The sequence below is a fragment of the Sceloporus undulatus genome, chromosome 6, assembly GCF_019175285.1.
Source record: "Sceloporus undulatus isolate JIND9_A2432 ecotype Alabama chromosome 6, SceUnd_v1.1, whole genome shotgun sequence".
Classification (NCBI taxonomy): domain Eukaryota; kingdom Metazoa; phylum Chordata; class Lepidosauria; order Squamata; family Phrynosomatidae; genus Sceloporus; species Sceloporus undulatus.
In genome coordinates, this window is record NC_056527.1 from 153226247 (window position 1) to 153245071 (window position 18825).

Genomic DNA, 18825 nt, shown 5'->3' on the forward strand with positions numbered 1-18825 from the left:
AACACTATGCGTGAAAATAGGGATGACACCCAATAATGACTGGGATCCTGTTGATGTTTTACACATGCATGTGTTCCTTTGTGCATGTAGTTGTACTTTTTAGGCCATGGTGCAATCCATACTCAGTTTCCAGGCAGATAAGCAAAGTTCTGCAAATGTAAATGTTGTACATGCGGTGACACATTCTTGAATAGCGCATAATGATTCATCATCAGTACTTTCACTGAGATTGCAGAAACAGGTCCTGTGCACATACACACACAACTGGCCAATGGGACAATATGAGAACTATTTGTATTAAGTGGCACAAAGGTTGTATTCAGCAGGAAGGTGGTGTAGTACGATCCATATCAGAGACGGGCAAAATGCAGCCAGTGGACCTCATGCAGGGTGACCAGGTGTCCTCCTTTTCCAGGGCATGTCCTACATTTCACTTTTCTATCCAGGAGGAATTCCAGAATGTCTTCCAGCTTGAGTTTGGCTAAGAAGCACAAATCTATATTTTAATATTACTGTTTATTAGTTTACTCGTAAATATCAATACAAATTTCTAATGCAGAAAGATGAACACAAAACAAAAAGATAAATGGGAATACACCACCATATAAGAAATAAAAGAGATTTTATTCTTAAAAATAACCCACCTTCTCACACACTGAAAGTTTTAGCATATGTATGTATGTATGTATGTACGTATGTACGTATGTATATTAAATCTTGTCTTCTTTTCCAGTAAATAATCGTGAATCTTCACTTTCCAAAAATCACATTGTGTACTGAGTGGCTTTTAAACTTTTATATTACAAGTGGTTTTAGGTGTAGAATATTTTATTTTAAATCTCTATTGAACGCTGCTTCGAGTCTCATAATGAGAGAAAGGTGGACTATCAGTAAGATAAAATGAAATAAATAAAATAATAAAATGGAGGCACTTGCTGTATTTTACCTAATGATAACGCCAGCTCTTTCCAAGGAAGGAAGGACAGTAGCATGGAGAATAACCACTTCTTTTCAGCTGTACAATGATAGTAAACTCTTGCTTTCTTTCCACAGATCCCAGAAGATGCATTGCCACCCCATGATGCTGTGGCTGACATCCTGCCACAGACTGATTTTGCCAGGTACAGTGGGACTATCTGATCTATTGGGGCAGACATCATTGTTGTTGATTGTTGTTTTACAGATTGCAATAAGAAAGAACACTTTTTCAAGCTACAGTGACAAAATAACACTCAGATTTTGGGAAATGGGTCTCACCAAGATGTTTTCAGTTCCCCCGCATATTTTCTAACATTCCTCATTCTTAGTGAAAAAGGCCACTGTGACATATGGCAACAGCCTGGCCTGCCAAGAAATGAGCAGGATGATAATAACAACCTTGGCTAGAATCCTGTATCAGCCCTTAGTTAAGTATACTTAACCCACTGGGTGACCTTGGGCAAGTCACACTCTCTCAGCGTCAGGGGAAGGCAATGGCAAACCTCCTCTGAACCAGTCGTGCCAAGAAAACCCCATAATAGGGTCGCCATAAACTGGAAACGACTTGAAGGCACACAACAACAACAACAACCGAAGTTAAATGTACTTAACTAATTAATCTTTCCTGGCTTGACCCACCAAAACTTGATGGAAACATCATTTGACAATGCTCTGATCAATACCAGAATGGAACTCCTTCTCCCCATGCAACTGGTGCCAAATAAAGTAGGTTTGGTTGGAAGTCATGATGGTGGCAGTAAGAAATAATCTGGTTTGACACCACTTGAACTGCCAGGGCTTAGTGCTATGGAATTCTGGGAATGGTGCTTCATTATAAACAAACTTGTGGATTCAGTGCTTGTCTACGAAAGCTTATGTTACTAACTGCTTTCTCTCGGTTCATCTCAAAGGTGTTGCAAGCTCCCTTTGCATGCCGATACAGACTAACACAGCTATTGTCCTCATCTGCCTTGCACAAAATAACATACAACCAGTAATGTTAATTTGCCAGAATTAAAAAAAGAAAAGAAATTAAATGCAACAAGTAGCTTGGATGCATTAGTTTCTAGTACATAAGATCCAAAGCTCTAATGTGGGATTGGTCATACTAGCTACCATGTTATTGTGGCCAACGTGTATTTCCTGTCATTGTGAGTCATGCCTTTCCAAAGGCTGGCAGCAGGGGAATGGCAGTGAGGAACATTTCCCAAGATTGACATGTTGCTTTGTATTTGGCAGGCCGGTCGTTGAAGAGATCCAGGAGATGGTAAGAAAGTTTAGGATTATTTTTACACTTTTGCTGAAGGAAGGGGTGGGAATCATAAAAAATGGCAGTATGGCAGAACAGTAGAAACAGGCCTTGTATAACATGCTGGGTGGATTACAGTTTCACGTGTTCCATAGTTTAATTTTTTCCCCTTAACTATTGCTTCATATAAATTTTTACCTATGTTTGTTTTAACCGAGGAAAAGGCAGGATATATAGGTTGAGTCTCACTGATCGGAAATGCTTAAGGCCAGAACTGTTTTGGATTTTGGATTGTTTGCATGTCCCATTGTGCATTGGGACCAAATCACAATGGCCATGCTGTTTGCTCTATTGTACAAGAGCCTCAGAAATGATAAACCATTCTCCCCTGCTGAGAATACAAATGTTACCTAACAGGATGCTAACCAAATTATTTTGCAAGAGCAATTTTCAAAGTGCAAAGTGGAAATTATTCATGGGGGAAAGGCAGTAAATGGAACTCATCTTCAGGTAGATTTACAGGGCAGGTTGTGCTTCTTGACTTTCCTCCTTATACAATATCAAGCCTGATGCAATATCAACTTCTTCTGGATGACTGAGCGATGCCCAGTGGATCTAGATCTAGAATGACCTATAGAATATTTTTCGTGAAGCAAAATAGGGGGGAAAGAATGATTTTTCCACTGAAGCTAAAGAATTACAAGGCAGATCAGCTGAATGGCTTGGGTCATGCTGTGTTCAATCTACCTTGGCTCTAAAAATCGATATCAGACAAGGAATCTGCTGGAAGTTCTCCGGTTTTGTGCTCAAAAAGGGCTTTCAGTATTCAAAGCCAAATGCTGCCCTCTGCAGCAAAGAACTCAGTTTGCAGAAGTGATCTGCTGAGCTGGCAAAGAAGGGGTATGAGAATAACATTTGTGAATGGGATTCCTTGTACAGGGATTAGAAATTGTTCATAAGAAATGCTAATACCCAAAGGGGGTTGATGAAGAGACTGGGAAAGGCAAAGGGATTCAGTTCGCTCACAAAGAGAGCCAAGAACAAACAACGTTTTCTTGTTGTTTGCTTGTTTGTTCTTGGCTCTCTGGAATAAGTCTAGAAATGTCCAAAAACATCTCTGGGTTTGTAGAATTCAACTAAACCACGGTCAACCAGACTAGCATGCCCTTCAGTTCACAGATGAAAAACGGATTAGGTCAAGATGGCAAAAGTTATGACTGTTTTTAATATGGAAGAACACACACACTGCAGCAGTTTCCTTTTGCCTGAGCCTCCTGGGAAGGACAAGACCTCATTCCAACTTCTTCTTTCCCGCTGCTGAATTGATTGCATGCAAACTGCTTTTGTACTTTGGACTCAGTTTGTAGCAACTATAGTAAGCAGAGGACAAAGGGAGAAACTCATTTCATTTTTAAAGCAACCAAAAACAGTGAGATGACAAAGGATTATTCAGGACTATCTGCAAAATGGGGATAGCTGGAGGGTTTGGAGTCAGCTGAAACCCTCTCCTGGAGGCCCTGCTAATTTATTAAAATCTTTTTTTTTCATTAACTCATAATACCTACCCACCTAGTCTATATATTCCTGAGAGAAGGATTACCAGTCTGTTTTATTTCCTATTTCTTAAAGAGGCCCAAAATAACCCAGAATAGAGGTCTGCATGCACATTTCACTAACAGAATAGCAACTGCTGTGTGCAAGAGGAGGAGAAGAAAAGAATACTGAAAGGAGCCCCGCTTGCTTAGGGTCCATCTTGCTCCAGATATTATTGGACTGCAACTCCCATCGCACACCCTTTTGTGCACTCATGATCTTTGAGGCCACTATCCTTTTCCTTATGATGTGTAATGTTCTGAACACCCCCTCCATTAAGGTATTATAGGTGGGCTAGATCAGGTGTGGAGGATATCTCTGCCCCCAGCCCTTGTTAGATTGCAGTTTCCATCATCCATCGTCCCTGGATGTGTTAGGCCAGTCTGATGAGAGCTGCAATTCTTCCACATGGGCACGGAGCTCAAAACACTTGCTCAGATGAAAGAGGAAGAGCAATCATAGCAATAGAAAAATGACATGTGCGAGAAGGGAAACTATAGATTCCTCTTGTAGGAGATTATGGGAGCTGACAGTAACATTCCCAAGCTCTGCCTCGGGACAGAGAAGCTGTAGACTCCTTGCTTCTGGCAGATGCTCCTATAGCTTTGTTGGAAAGGGGAGCAGTTTCACTAGGGAGGGATGGCCATGACAGAGCTGTGTCTGTTCCAAGAGGATGCCCTCCTGAGCTCCTGGCCTTGGTCTTCAGCAGAATGTCAAGAGATAAGCAGCGATTATTTGTTTACTGACCAAGGAGACTGGTTTCCTGGAATCTGATGGGGGCCACGGCTGTTTCTGTTCTTGGGGATGATGTGGAAGCCTGCCGTTCCCTCTCCTGCTTTGCTTTGACATAGTGCGCTGGCGTCAGACGAGCAAAAGGGCTCTGGGTCATCTCAGGAGATGACACTGATGCACAGCCAGGATAGTCTGACCATGGGGTCCACTTACAAGGTCCATTCTGTTACTAAGGGGTTATCAAAAGAAGTCCTGTGCTGCAAATAGGAAAATGTCCATCATGGGTAAAGTGCAAACCTATTGATGTGGTTGGACTGCAGCACCCAGCAGCCACAGCTATTGGCTGTACTGGAAGGGGTACTGGAAGTTGCAGTCCAACTACATCTGGAAAGCTGCATATAGTCCAGCTGTACTTGATTGCAAGAACACTCTGTAAGAGCTTCATCTTATCCCACCTCAACTCTGAGGACCTGCTCCTGTCCCACTGCTATGGCATCAAATATGGCCCTTGTAGTACCTGTGAGACTTTGGGCTTGTCTACACAATTAAAATACTCCTCATTCTGTTCAGATTGAATGGGATCTTCCTGCCAGACACAATTCGGAAAAGTTTGAAATTTTTGTGCAGGGGTGTGTGCGAAAAACTCGACAAACTCTGCAGAAAAATTTGTTTCAGTTTTTACCAGTATATCCACAAGAATGTGCAATTGCGCATTCTCCGTGCATATGCTTTACGTGGATTTGCATGATTGTGCATTTTTGACAGAGGGGAGGCCAAACAGATGCAAATTTGCACAGAAAAGTGAAGACAAACATTAATGTGAATGTGCAAAAATGCGCAGCAATTGGCATGATACACTTTTATACAGACTAGCCTTTAATTCATCTAATCTCCCCACAGGACACCACCAGCCCCTTTAATAATTGCCGCCACCACAGACATTGTGCATCTGGATTAAGGCTTTCCTATATCGCTATGTAGCATTCTCAGAGGTACATGTGATTGAGGCACTGCAGAAATAATGCAGTTTGCCACCACTTTAACTTCCATGACTCCATCCTACAGAATCCTGGGGTTTGTAGTTTTTGTTTATCGAGTGCTCCTTGGCAGACAATGCTAAGACCTGGTAAATCTCCAGATCCCAGGATTCCATAGGATAGAGCTACAGCACTTAAAGTGGAGGCAAACTGCATTATTGCTGCAGTGTGGATGTACCCTAGACAGATAAATAGATTGAGGCCATTTTAATCAGGAAGGGACCAAGTGCAGCCGACAGTCCATAATATGGCTCCCAAAGGCATTTCTTTACCACCACCTCCTACCAGCATCTCTCTCCAAATTTGAACCCCATTCTGACAGTTTTGCAGCATGTGGGCCCTTTGTGGGCCCCACATCATCTCCAGTGCACATAATGGTGGTCCATTGCAATTACATATTGTAGCTGTGAATTGTGTATTGCACTTCCAATTGTGTATTCTGCATTGCCCAATATGCAATGCTGCTGTTCTGCATGAGGGCTGCATAGTGCTGTTGCAGTGCATCTGCACATGTGGATATTTACACTATGCTCAGAGGATGTTGAATTGCAGCTATCAAGTGCCAGCTGATTGCTTTTATGTCAGTGGAACAGTGAATCTACTCTAGGTTTCCACCAGACTTTGAAAAGAACTATACAAGGTGCTGAAACTTTTTGTCAGATTGGATTGTACATCTTGGATAGCTCCTTAAAGTTCACACTGAAGCCCAGAGTGGGTGTACCTTTCTCCTGGGATCAGCCTCCAATAAGCACAAGTTTCAAGAGATGTGCAAACCAATGCATAATCTTTCATATCAGAGAGCCAGCATGGCATAATGGTTTGAGTGTAGGACTACAACTCCGGAGACCAAGATTCAATTCTCTGTTCAGGCATGAAGAGGAAGGCTCAGCCTCAGAAGAAGGCAATGGCAAATCTCTTCTGAACCAATCTTGCCAAGAAAACCCTAGGAAAGGTTCACCTTCGGGTTGCCATAAGTTGGAAATGACTTGGAGGCACATAACAACACGAGCAACAAAATCTTTGATGTCACCCGACTTAATCCAGCTAAATTTAGGTTACATGAACTAAAAAAAACAAAAAAAACCCTTCTGTTTTAATGCCTCCAGGGTGCCTGGCCTTTTCCTTTTCATTTTGCATATGCTTTCTGACCAGCATGTTTTCTCTCCAAGGAGCCTCTTTGTTAGCAAAAGGCTTGCCTTTCACTTTGAGATGAAGTGGAGACAGGGAAGGCGGGAGGCAGATAGAACAGTTTGGAACAAGAAGGCAAGGTCAGTCACATGCTGTATCTCAGGATCTTATGGAACCAAAACAAGCCTGAAGAAAGAGACTGGCATGTCGAGTCAAGCCAAGGCTGGCGCTAGGGGAGGAAAGGCTTCCAAATCTGCTTAGAATCAAAGCACAGGGCTATGATCCAAAGGAGTTGCTCCAGGACATGACAGACAATGCAGAGCAATGGAGATGATCAATGTGAGGGTTGGAATAACTCCCCTCTGACAAATTGTTACACCCAGGGATGAGATCCACTTTTGTTGTGTGCCTCCAAGTTGTTTCTGACTTATGGCGATCCTAAGGCGAATCTATCATGAGGTATTCTTGGCAAGATTTGTTTAGAGGAAGTTTGCCATTGCCTTCTCCTGGGGCTGAGAGCATGTGACTTGCCCAAGGTAACCCAGTGGGCTACTGGTATCAAAATGTTCATGTGTTTGAAGGAATGGCTTCCTTTTGAAGCCAGACTGCCTTATTCCTACTGTTAAAGTTTACAGAGATATAATATAGACTCACGGAGAATATTGGCTGGAATTGAGTTGATGGGTGCCAACCTGAGTATGACCATTGCATTAATGGTTGAATGGTGAGTCAACACATAGGCAAATCTGATTGATTCAGTGGCTCTACTTTAGTCAACGAGAACAATAGGATTTAGAAGCGAAAGGCCTGTTTGATTGGGGAAGCTAAGCAGAGTTAAGCCCTGGTTAGTGCTTGAATGGGAGACCGCCAACAAATATCAGGTGCTGTGAGCTATATTTCAGAGGAAGGCACTGGCAAAACCACCTCTGAAGATTCCTGGCCAAAGCAGACCCTATGAAATTCATGGAGTTGCCATAAGGTAACAGGCAACTTGGAGGCACGTAAACACACATATGGTGTGGTTTGAATGTTGGGCAAGACATACTGTCTTGGCCTTAGTTGGAGGCAATGGCGAACCTCTTTGGGAAAAAATCTTGCCAAGAAAACCCTAGGACAGGGTCACTTGATTTCAAAGTACTAACAATGACAAACGATAGAATTTAGGCCACTGGGTCATAAAAACTTTTCTTTAAAAGTATACTGGTTTTAGAAAAAAATGGCATTATAAATGGTTGTAAGCCATCTCGGATCCCATTTAGAGAGAAAGGCTGGATATAAATCCCTTGAATGAATGAATGAATGAATGAATGAATGAATGAATGAATGAATGAATGAAATTTTGCTGTCATGGGAGGCTGGTTTACTAACGGTGGTCTGAATCCTACTGGTTAGCCTCAACTCAAGGAGACCCATTGAATCATTTGTTGATTCATAGATAAATCAACACATAGATAAATGATACTGATTCAAATGATCTAATCTAGTCAGGACTGTCAGTAAGATTTAGACCCATGAGTCCCTTTCTTCTTCTCTTTGCTGGGTTCTGGCTGACAGGAGACAGACAACTATCGGGCAGCTATGCAGAAGATGGCGGAAGATATCCTCTCCCTCCGTCGGCATGTTGCCAACCTGGAGACTGAGAACAGCACCCTGAGGCGCAACCTTGCCATGCATGAGGATGTGGGTCGGGCCCTGTTCCACGACATTGACTTGGACGTCATGACCAAGGCAGAAATAGTCGACAAGATAGGTAAGGAAACTGCCTAGCTCTTCTTTCCACAATACTGTTGTAAGCAGGGAAACATGGTGACAACTAGAAATTCTCTTTCAAGTGGGGTGAGAGCCTTTGGGTAGAGTTGAATTCAACAGAGTCTCCTAGGCTGCATCTGCACTACAGGAATAGTGCAGTCCGACACCACTTTAACTGCCGTGGCTCAATGCTATGGAATGCTGGGCTTTGTAGTTTATTGTGGCACCAAGGTTCTCTGACACAGAGGCTAAATAACTCACAAAACTACCAATCCCAGCATCCCATAGCATTGAGCCATGGCAGTTAAAGTGCTGTCATACTGCATTATTTCTGTAGTGTGGGTGCATTGCAAGCCTCAACAAGGTTTTACTTAAACTTTGCCTTCTTTGAAGCCCTAGATATTCCTTTGGAGCTTGGAAAACTTGAGATTGTGAGAGCTGTCCTTCCAAAAAAGTAACTTTTCCAAACTCTGGGAAGTGAGCTTGTCTTCTGCAATGACACAGGTTCTCTGAGGTGATGGTTGCAAGGAGATAAACTGCAGGGGAATATTTTGGCAAAATTCACCTGTGTATTCCTCCTTGTCTACTATTCCTTTACTTCCATGTCTCATCCTTGTGGAGTTCTCCCCAAGTTTATCCTTATAATGATCCTATGGTCTATATTCAATTAAGAATGGTGATTGCACAAATAGATGGTTGTTTGAGAATTTGAACTTGGGTCTTCTCAGTACTAGCTTTTTCTGATGACTGTACCACACCAAGGTTGTGACTTGCCATTTCTTTGCCTGTGATTGAGGCAGAACTGAGTTTAAGCAGACAGACTGGAACCTTACAGACCTCCATTTAAAACAGAGATGGAAAATATTTGGCTTTCTGGACAGTATTGGATTCCAAATCTCATCAGACTCAGCCAGCATGGCCAATGGCCAAGATTATGGTAGTTGTGGTGCATCAACATCTAGAGGACCTGAGGACTTTTCCAGTCCATAACTCAGTAGACAACAGTGAACCAGGTAGTAGGATGGTACAACATACAATTGCTTTCCATAAAGCAGCTCCATATGTTCTTATCTTTTATAAGATAAATTGAAAATAAATTCAAAACTGGTGCACCCAAGCCAAGAAGCTCTTTACATTTCACTTGAAAAAGAGCATAAAGGAGCAATGAGGCTGGCCTCAGTGGGGTTTTCTCTGGAGTCTCCAATTCCTCCCTTCCTTTTTAGTGGCCCTCAAGCAAAAACTGTCTTCTGGAGCTCGAGATATGGCCAGGATGAAGGACCGGGTGCAAAGGTTGCAGAATGAACTCATTCGGGTGAGTTTTTCCTTCTCTTCCTCCCTTCTCCTCCTCAGTCGCACTCTTGACCTTCAAATCATTTTTTTTACTTAGGTAAGCCCTATCGTGGGGTTTTCTTTTCAAGTTGCTTCAGAGAGGGGGTTTGCCATTACCATCCTCTGAGGTTGAGAGAGAGTGACTTGGCCAAGGTCACCCAGTGGGTTTTTACACTTGAGCAGAGGATCCAACCCTGATCTCCATAGTTACAGTCCAGTGCTGAAATCACTACACCAAGCTGGCTCCTCCATTTTAGTGTAATATTTGTATTCTTCTATGGAGATCCCTCATTTTTTGTTTTCATATTGCCGTGATCACATCCACGACTTTCCAAGGCAAAGCTTGGGAAGGTAACTTGCTTGGACTACAAATCCAGAGCAACCATGCTAGTTGCAGAATTCTGGGGAATGCAGTTGAAAGGTAACTTGTCCAGAATCCTCCCCAAGGAAGTGCTTATCTTCTGCATGGAGGACTCTGGTCTGCTCCCCTTCTCACTGCCCTTTTATTCCTCCACCATCAGAAAAATGATCGGGAAAAGGATCTGGTGATGCTACAACGTGTTCATCAGCAGCAACAGATGGTGCTGAGGAAATATCAGGCCAAGATAGCCAAGATGCACGCGCTCGAAGATGCTGTGAGGCAGCAGGAAAAGGTGAGCTAAAGTGGAGCAAGGAAATGTCAAATCATGATTCAATTACACAACAACACAATTCACTCTCACATCATAGTCATGAGCTTAAACTCATTGGCAGGGCTGGCTCTGCTCTTAGGTGGAATGGACCAGTCATCTCAGGTAGGAAATGCTGGATGCAACTGTAGCATTCTCCCAGGTATTTCAACTGGACTTTCCAGCTCTTTCTCTGGCCTTGTCCACACTGGGCAGTATGTTCCAGGAGCAACCTAAAGTATCCTGGGCCCAAAGTTGCCTCAGTCTTCTTCCATTATCTGGACCTCTGTTCCTGCATAGGAGAAGCTGTATGCAGGTGCTTCCTGCTGGGCTATCCAGTATATCTGCTGCTGTGGGTTGCTTGCTTCTGGTGTCAGAACAATGTGCCTAGCAATGATCATATAGCTGGGCACCTTGTTCTGACCTCAAAGCAAGCAACAGCAGCCCATGTACCAGGTGGCTCATTGGGATGTTCATGTCTACAGCTGCCCTGGTGCAGGAATTGAAAGATCCAGATCGTCCCAGAAGATTCAGAGTAAGAGGTAAGCTTTCTAAAGTCACGTTAGGGATGTTATACCCCTGGTTCTGATGCTGAACATGCTGGACATCGTCTGGACTGTATGCACCAGAACTGGGGTTTGGGCTATGCATTGTCTGAATGGGATAGCACCAGAACGGAGGTGAAATGAACCTTTTGGCCCATGCAGACAAGGTTTCTGTCCTAGAGACAGAAGGATATATGTTACCAACCTATTCTAGGGCCTAAACAAACCTGATGCCTCACATTTGATGGAGTCAGAGCTTGGAAATATTGCTTCATTGTATTATAGGTTCCAGGATCTCAGTCATGCATGCAGAGGGATTCTGGGGGGTTGTTGTCAGATAGCCAACTGGCTCCCCTTCTTAGGGAGTGGGGGGACATTGACCCATTGCAAGTATTGAAGTAGGATTCGCCTGCCATTCCAGCCAGCTTCTGTATGAGGAATGAAGAGAAGACAATAATGGTGGCCATGTCACTTGGGCAGTACATCCATTCCAAGCTTTAGTGTGAACTTTAAAGGAGTTATCCATGATGTATGTGTAGGTGCCTTCAAGTAACTTTTTGACTTATGGCAACCCCATGAATTTCATAGGATTTCTTAGGCAAGAGGTACTCAGAGGTAGTTTGCTATTGCCTTCCTCTGAAATATAGCCTACACGACCTGGGAATATACCTGATCCCAAATAGTCAAAGCAGAGGAGGACTCCAAGACAGGGGTCCTTAAAACCCTTCCCAAGTGCTAAACTTGTTTTGCAGGTAGTGTCCAGGATCTTGGATAGTTCCTTTAAAGTCCAATTTAAAACCTCCCACTGGTATGGAAGCTATCAGCTGCCAAGTGTAGGACTTATTTTGTCCTCTGTATCAGAAGCAAAATGTTTCAGAAGCAAAAACCTTTGTTACTATTGTCATTGCTGTGTGGTTTCAAGTCATTTCCCACTTATGACAACCCTAAGGCAAACCTATCACTGGGTTTTCTTGGCAAGATTTGTTTGAAAGAGGCTTGCCATTGTCTTCCTCTGGGGCTGAGACAATGTGACTTGAATGAAATGGAAGTCCTCTACTTCTTGGTTGAACTCACTCTTTTCTTCAATGAAAGGTGATTGAGAGAATGGAGCGGATGCTCGAAAACAAGATGAAGAATCGCTTCAAAGAGGGAGCCCGGTTGTCAGACTTACCACAAGGAACAGGTAAGTGGTTTGCAATGTATGCCCTCCCTATAATAGAAACACCCTTCCAAGAAGAGTTCAAAGAGTTCAAAGAAGATTAACTCTTAAAGTCCCCTCTGTGTCCAGTGGCCATACTGACTGGGAGATTCTCAGGTTTGAAGTCCAAAAAGATAGCATTTCCAAGTTCTGAGTTAGTGAGCAGAGATATCAAGAGACACCAGGAGCATTAATTCCACAGACTACAACACAGACTAGGCTAAGTGTGGGTAATTTACTATTTGTATTATTTATTTATTCCATTCCATTCAATTTATAGAATCATAGAGTTGGAAAAGACCTCAAGGGACATCAAGGTAGCACCCCACTGGTTACTGCTTTCAGTTCAGTTTATTCCGACTGGGACTCATTATATAAGATAAATCAAAATAAAGTCAATACTGATGTGGGTTAGAGCTACAACTCTGTGGCTAGTGACCCCCTGTGGCTAGTGGCCATGCTGGCTATAGTTGCAACTTAATATAGTTGCTAATTGGTGCCCATTGCCTTTCTGTATTGGGTGATGCTTCCTTCTTTCCCTCTCCTTTCATTGACCATCTCCCGTCTTATGTGCCCCCTAGGCCCAGGTGACAGCTGGTCTAAGGATCTCTACTCGACCCTGCTGATGGAGAACATGAGGCTACGGGATGAACTTAGCAAAACCTCTTTCCGTTCCCCCATCATAATGCAGCAGCAAGCCTTACCAGTAAGATGTTCCATGTTGACAAGTGTTTCTCATGTGCATAAATGTCCTTTAGCAGACCTTTAATGCTTATCCTATTGCTTTGTTGGGTAGTCCACTGAAAATGCACTGAGTGACAAAAAAAAAGATGACCCCAGTGAATTGGCCAGTGAATTGTTATTTGTATCAGATGCTCAAATTAAATAAAAAGGCAAAGGATTGCTCAAAAGTGGTATTCCTTCCTCTGAACAGAGAAAGAAGGGGATACTGTACTTCTGAGAGCATCTACTTTTGGAGATGGATCTCCACTTCCGATAGTCTCCATTTCAAGAGATATTGTATGGAATTCTGTTTGTGGCCTCTCTCATGATGCTTTGCTCTCTTTGTGTCATAAAAAAATCTTCCTTTACTTTCCACAGGATGCATTTTCTGCCGGCACTGAAAAGCTCTCATTAATTTCAAAATTGGAAAAGGCTGAGGCGCGCATCCATGCTCTGGAGTGCCAGGTATTGCCCTACTCCTTACATGAGCTTCTAATAACAGTGGCTCCTGCCACATTTCCCATAATGTCCTCCGAAGACCTGAATTGGATGTGGTCACAGACTAAACCAATCACTATCTCATTTCCACTTTCTCCAAACCAAGTGCCCACAGATGCATTAGACAACAACTACCATCATCCCCCCAGCTGTGTTGAACAGCTTCGGCAACAGGGACTATCAGCCATTTTGATGTTGTTGTTTGTGTGCCTTCAAGTCATTTCTGACTTATAGCAACCCTAAGGTGACCCTGTCATAGGGTTTTCTTGACATATTTCTTCAGACGGGGCTTGCCATTGCCATCCTCTAAGGCTGAGACAGTGTGACTTGCTTAAGGTCACTCAGTGGGTTTCCATGGCTGAGCTGGGATTTGAACCTCAGTCTCCCAGAGTCCTAGTCCAATGCTCAAACCATTACACAACACTGCCATTTAAGTTTCCACAATGCCCTCATTGTAATGTTGCATCAAGAACCCTAGATGTTGGCGGTAGCCCCAGGTGTTCAAATGGCAAATGATAAAATTAAAATAGTTTTCTTTATAAATGTGTGAATCACCTCTTAAGTGTGCAAACATTGAATACATCAGTTGACAATAGCTTGGAAAAGCTACTCCCCCCCCCCCAAACTAGTTCCAATATTAATAATATATATATATATATATATATATATATATATATGTCATGACTTTTTAAAAGTAACTTTTGTTTTTTCATTATTCCAAAGTACATCTTGAAAAAGCCTGAATTACTTCACAGGCTTGCAAGGAGATTCTAGAAGTTGTGCTCCAGAACATAAACTGTTCTGTGTTCTTTTCCAAAGCAACTAAGATACATATTATTTCAATGACTTTAAAAAGTGTTAGGATGCTACAAGATGGTGGCCAGTGATAAAATACCATTCCTAAATAAATAAATAAAATTACTGCAATCTCCCAACTATAAAAATAACTTGTAATAATTCTAGTTTTACAATAATTATTGTTAAATTGTATTTATACCAGAAGAAGAATGAGCCTATTCCTTGCCATTCTATAGTTATAGTATAATTTAGTTAAGCAATAGAATTCAAAGATATAGCCGTGTTAGTCTGTAGAATCAGTATGTAGAAAGATCTTGTATCATCTTCGAGACTAACTGAAAGAAAGAAGTTGGCAGCATGAGCTTTCAAAGACTTCAGTCTACTTCCTCAGATGTTTCTAGTTATGCCATAATTATTGTCAGTGTATATTATAAAGAATCTATTATTTGTAAGCTCTGGTTGGAATTCTGCAGGAGTTATTCCAGTTAGTTTCTGGAAAGTCATAGAAGAAGACATTCTTCTTTTTGGCCTCCATTCTCTGACTGGTAAATAATTATACAAAGACCCATTAAGTTGTATTGCCTTGGAGTCAAACTTGAAGCCTAACATAAGTACTCAGGCAGAGCTTTATGTGCCATGTTGGATCTTAGACTCTATACATGCACATGTATGAATCAACTCTTTAAAAAAAAAGAATTAACATGGATACACTGGCTAGTTATGCTGAATATTTGTTTTCACTATCACAGCTGGCGGAATCTGCCCGAAAGTGGGGACGGGAGAAGCAAAGCTATAGCAATCGGCTTTCAGAACAAGATCTGGGGTTCATCCGCTCTCCATCCTCTCTCATACTCCAGGATTATTTGCTGGTGAGTAAGGGGCCCATTGTAAGGTTTATCACGAGCAATAATGTTGACCTGGGTAAAGCAAATAGACATTCTGGACACTTGTGATGAAGGCATCTGTGTATATAAGACTGGCCCAAGACACTTTGCTGCCTAAAGTGAAGGACAAGATGAAATGCTGATGTGGAGTTCCCATGTTTGCTCTGGGTTTAAGTCCAGATTTTAAAGACGCGATCCAAAGAGATGACATCTTTCTTCAAAAAAAGAAAGAAAGAAGGGATAGCTCCTTTAAAATTAAGCTTAAAACCCAGAACAGATTCACCATCCAGCTAAGAGCCAGCATCTACCAGTAACAACATGCCTCCTCTTCACTCCCCAACCATTTTTCACATACAAAATCCAACCAGACTAAAAGCTGAATCTTACTTTCTGTTTTAAATAACATCTCCCATAATCCCCCATCCAATGCCCATGCTAACTAGGGGTTTGGGGACCTCTGACAGGGAGAACATTTTCCATATGATTTGACATCAACACAAGTGATGAGACATTGTCCTCCACCACACCAGAAAGTAGCAGTTGCACCCAGCAGGTGCAGGGCAGGCCAGGTGGCATGCACATATCTGCTCTCTGAAAGAGGGGACCAGAGGTCAACTCAGGAAGAATGGTGGGCACATGCCATAAGTGCCCTCTCCACCACACGCTTAACATCTGCTATGTGAGGCAGTTGCTTCATTAAGTTTCATTCCTGAGTGGTGGTCATCTTCAATGTGAAGCTCTCCTCCCTCTCTGATTTAGTTGAGTTCAAAATATGTATTGATCAGTGCTAGAAATATGAAGTCGAAAGCTTTCATGGCCAGCATCCATACTTTTTTGTGAGTTTTGGGAGCTATGCGGCCATGTTCTAGAAGAGTTTCTTCCTGACAATCTTCTCTGGAGATGCCAACCACAGATGTTGGCGAACCGTCAGGAATAAACTCTTCTAGAACATGGCCACAGAGCCCCAAAAACCCACCAAAAAAAACCCTATAGTGCTAGAAATGTTGCTCAAGAGCTTGGAAAGGTTATCTGTTTGGAGTACATCTCCCAGAATTGCCCAGCATGGCTGTCTAGGAGATTCTGGAGTTATAATCCAAAACCGATATATTTCAAAGCTCTGGGCTCAAGCTCACTCAAATGTACGTATGTCAGGAGATTGTAAATGTTTCTAGCTCATTTTTGTCACCCTGCTCCCACAACTTACAGGACGAGAAGGAAGGGAGAGGGGATGAAGATGAGAAGGTCATCAAAGTCCGTACAATGAAGAACAAGTAGCCTAATGTTGGAAGGCTCCATTCATAGGTCAGTGTAAGGGCTAGCCAATCCTCTTGACCAAAAGAGTTTAGGACATCCATCCTTCCCATTCCCCATATCCAGAGATCAAATTTTAGTCTATGTGTCACAAACCTCAAGGTGGGAAATCTGTTACATGCAAGACAGATAGACCCTAAGCTATCATGTAGGGCTTGGGGAGATCTGTTCCGTGAAAGACCAAGGAGGGTAAGGCTGAATATAGAACTTGGGGGAATTACTTTATTGGACACCATCTCTCTGAATTCCTCAGTCATCTTGGCTATGGCTGTCTTGGAGATCGTTGTCTGAAATAATTTTCTGAGCTTCATTTATCCATGGCTACCAAGGAGGGGGAAGAAATTGGAGACATAGCCATGTTTCATCTGGAATATCAGCATGCAAAGGGATCTTGTAGCACCTTTGAGAATAACCGTGAGAAAGAAGTTGTAGTGTGAGCTTTTGTAGACTTGGTCTACTTCCTCAGATGGGGATGAGGAAGAAATTCATACCAGTTTTTCTCTGCAATGAATTTAATTTCAAATTCAAATTCAAATTTTATTGCTTTTGACCAAAGGTCATTGCACAGCACAACAATATAACAATACATATAACAATATAACAATATAAAAATACAGGAAAAGTTAAATTTGCATGTTCAAAATGGGGGGAAATGATTTTTAAAAATGTATTTGGGAGAAACGAACATGGAGAATCTTTCCATTTCAGTCTATGGCTTTGACTGTTTAGCTCTTAAAAATCTGACTGTGCATTTCTGGGCATCCAAGCATACTTGGGATGCTGAATTACAGATCCCTCCTCCTCTTTCCTTACAGCAGCTATTGGCTACTGCAGAGACTCCAGGAACCAGTTGCCACTCACACCCAAATCCACTGCAGGCCACAGAAACTGTCTCTAGTTTTTCACACACAAAAAAGGGGGCGTAAAACAAAGTGTAGGGAGCCAGTATTGTTTACAAGAGAATTGCAGACCCATGGCAGTTTCTGGAAGTGTGATCTCCTTTCAAAACAAAACTTTTGTCATGGATGGGGGAGCTCTGTTAGTGGCCACTAGTGGCACACATGTTAGTAAGACAATGAATCTCCATTCAGTTTTAATGTGAAAAGCCTGTTTGGGGAATAGAGACAAAAACCTTGGACAGCTTCTACACTGCAGAATGAATGCAGTTTGACACCGCTTTAACTGCCATGGCTGAATGCGATGGAATAGTGAGATCTGTAGCTTCATGTGCTATTTAGACTTCCCTCTCAAAGAGCTCTGGTGCCACAACAAACTACAAATCCCAGGATTCCATAAAATGCCATGGCAGTTAAGGCAATCTCTAACTGCATTCATTCTACAATGTGGCAGCAACCTTGACCCCATCTATGTGGAAGGAAGAAGCTGGAAACAGCAGATACAGGTCCAACTGTGAGAGAGAAATATGTTGGAGGTTGGTCCCCCAAGGTGCCCTAATGCAGCCCACTAGTTTCTGCAAACTTAACCTTCAATGTGGGAGGAAAAACAGTGGGGGCAATGGGGATTTTAGACACTTTACTGATGTCTGTTTTCTCCCCTTTCGCAGAAGACTCATTAAAATTCACTATCACATGCCAAGCATCAGTGCCTCCATCCTCTACCATAGCTCTGCAGGGGCAGCAGCATTCCACATACTGTGCTGGGACAGATGACTTATTGCAAAATATATTTGCTCACCCATCCCTCCAGATTTATACATCTCTTCTCCGAGAGGCAAGTAGAAGACTAACCTCCATGGAAAGCTGTTATTAAATTCTTGGCACTGGTTTCCTGAGTGCTGTCAAATTGCAAGGTCAATGGATTCCAGCTAATTGAGATTTATCTGGGAGGAAGGAAAAAGAAGACCAGAAATGGGTGTGTGTATGTGTGGTACAGGGAAGGGAAGGGATAGTACTGTATCTTGGAAAACCCCTTGAAGATGAAAGTAGCTGCTATTGTCAAAATAGGTTTAATACCTTGAATAGTGCCTTCAAAATCTGGACTGAAATCCTAAATGGATTAACCACCTCCAGGGCTATGGAAGCCATCACTGAACAGAATAGACCCACCATACACATTTGCTGCACGGTGTTGTAAAATTGAACCAGGATAATGGAACTTGTGGCCTTTCAGATGTTGTTGAACTCTAGAATAGTTGAACTAGAGTCCAACAGATAGATCTTGTAACACCTTTCAGACAAACTGAAAGAAACAAAATAGCAGCATGAGCTTTCGTAGACTTCAGTCTACTTCTTCAGATGCATTTGGTGGAGTGGACGTTAGGTGCAGGCATATATATGCCATTGGTATGTGAGAATGTCAATTCAAATTACAAATCCTTTGTGTATGGAAATGAAGTTGCAGGTCCAATTTTAACCATGGTTGTTAGTACACAAAGATTTAGGAAA

The 18825-nt window shown here is 42.4% G+C and overlaps 1 protein-coding gene across 4 annotated transcripts in view; it reads left to right on the forward strand.

Moving 5' to 3' along the window:
* Nucleotides 1-18205, forward strand: part of CCDC33 (coiled-coil domain containing 33) — a 112352-nt gene extending 94147 nt beyond the window's left edge. For all 4 annotated transcript variants that reach the window (XM_042475304.1, XM_042475305.1, XM_042475308.1 and 1 more), the window contains 11 exons: nt 1054-1121; nt 2218-2245; nt 8272-8467; nt 9690-9778; nt 10317-10448; nt 12101-12191; nt 12788-12912; nt 13308-13394; nt 14975-15094; nt 16316-16411; nt 17985-18205. In XM_042475304.1, coding sequence (XP_042331238.1) covers nt 1054-1121; nt 2218-2245; nt 8272-8467; nt 9690-9778; nt 10317-10448; nt 12101-12191; nt 12788-12912; nt 13308-13394; nt 14975-15094; nt 16316-16384 — 1005 coding nt within the window. In that variant the 3' untranslated portion in view covers nt 16385-16411; nt 17985-18205. The remainder of the gene's footprint in view (nt 1-1053; nt 1122-2217; nt 2246-8271; nt 8468-9689; nt 9779-10316; nt 10449-12100; nt 12192-12787; nt 12913-13307; nt 13395-14974; nt 15095-16315; nt 16412-17984) is intronic.
* Nucleotides 18206-18825: the final 620 nt, after the last annotated feature.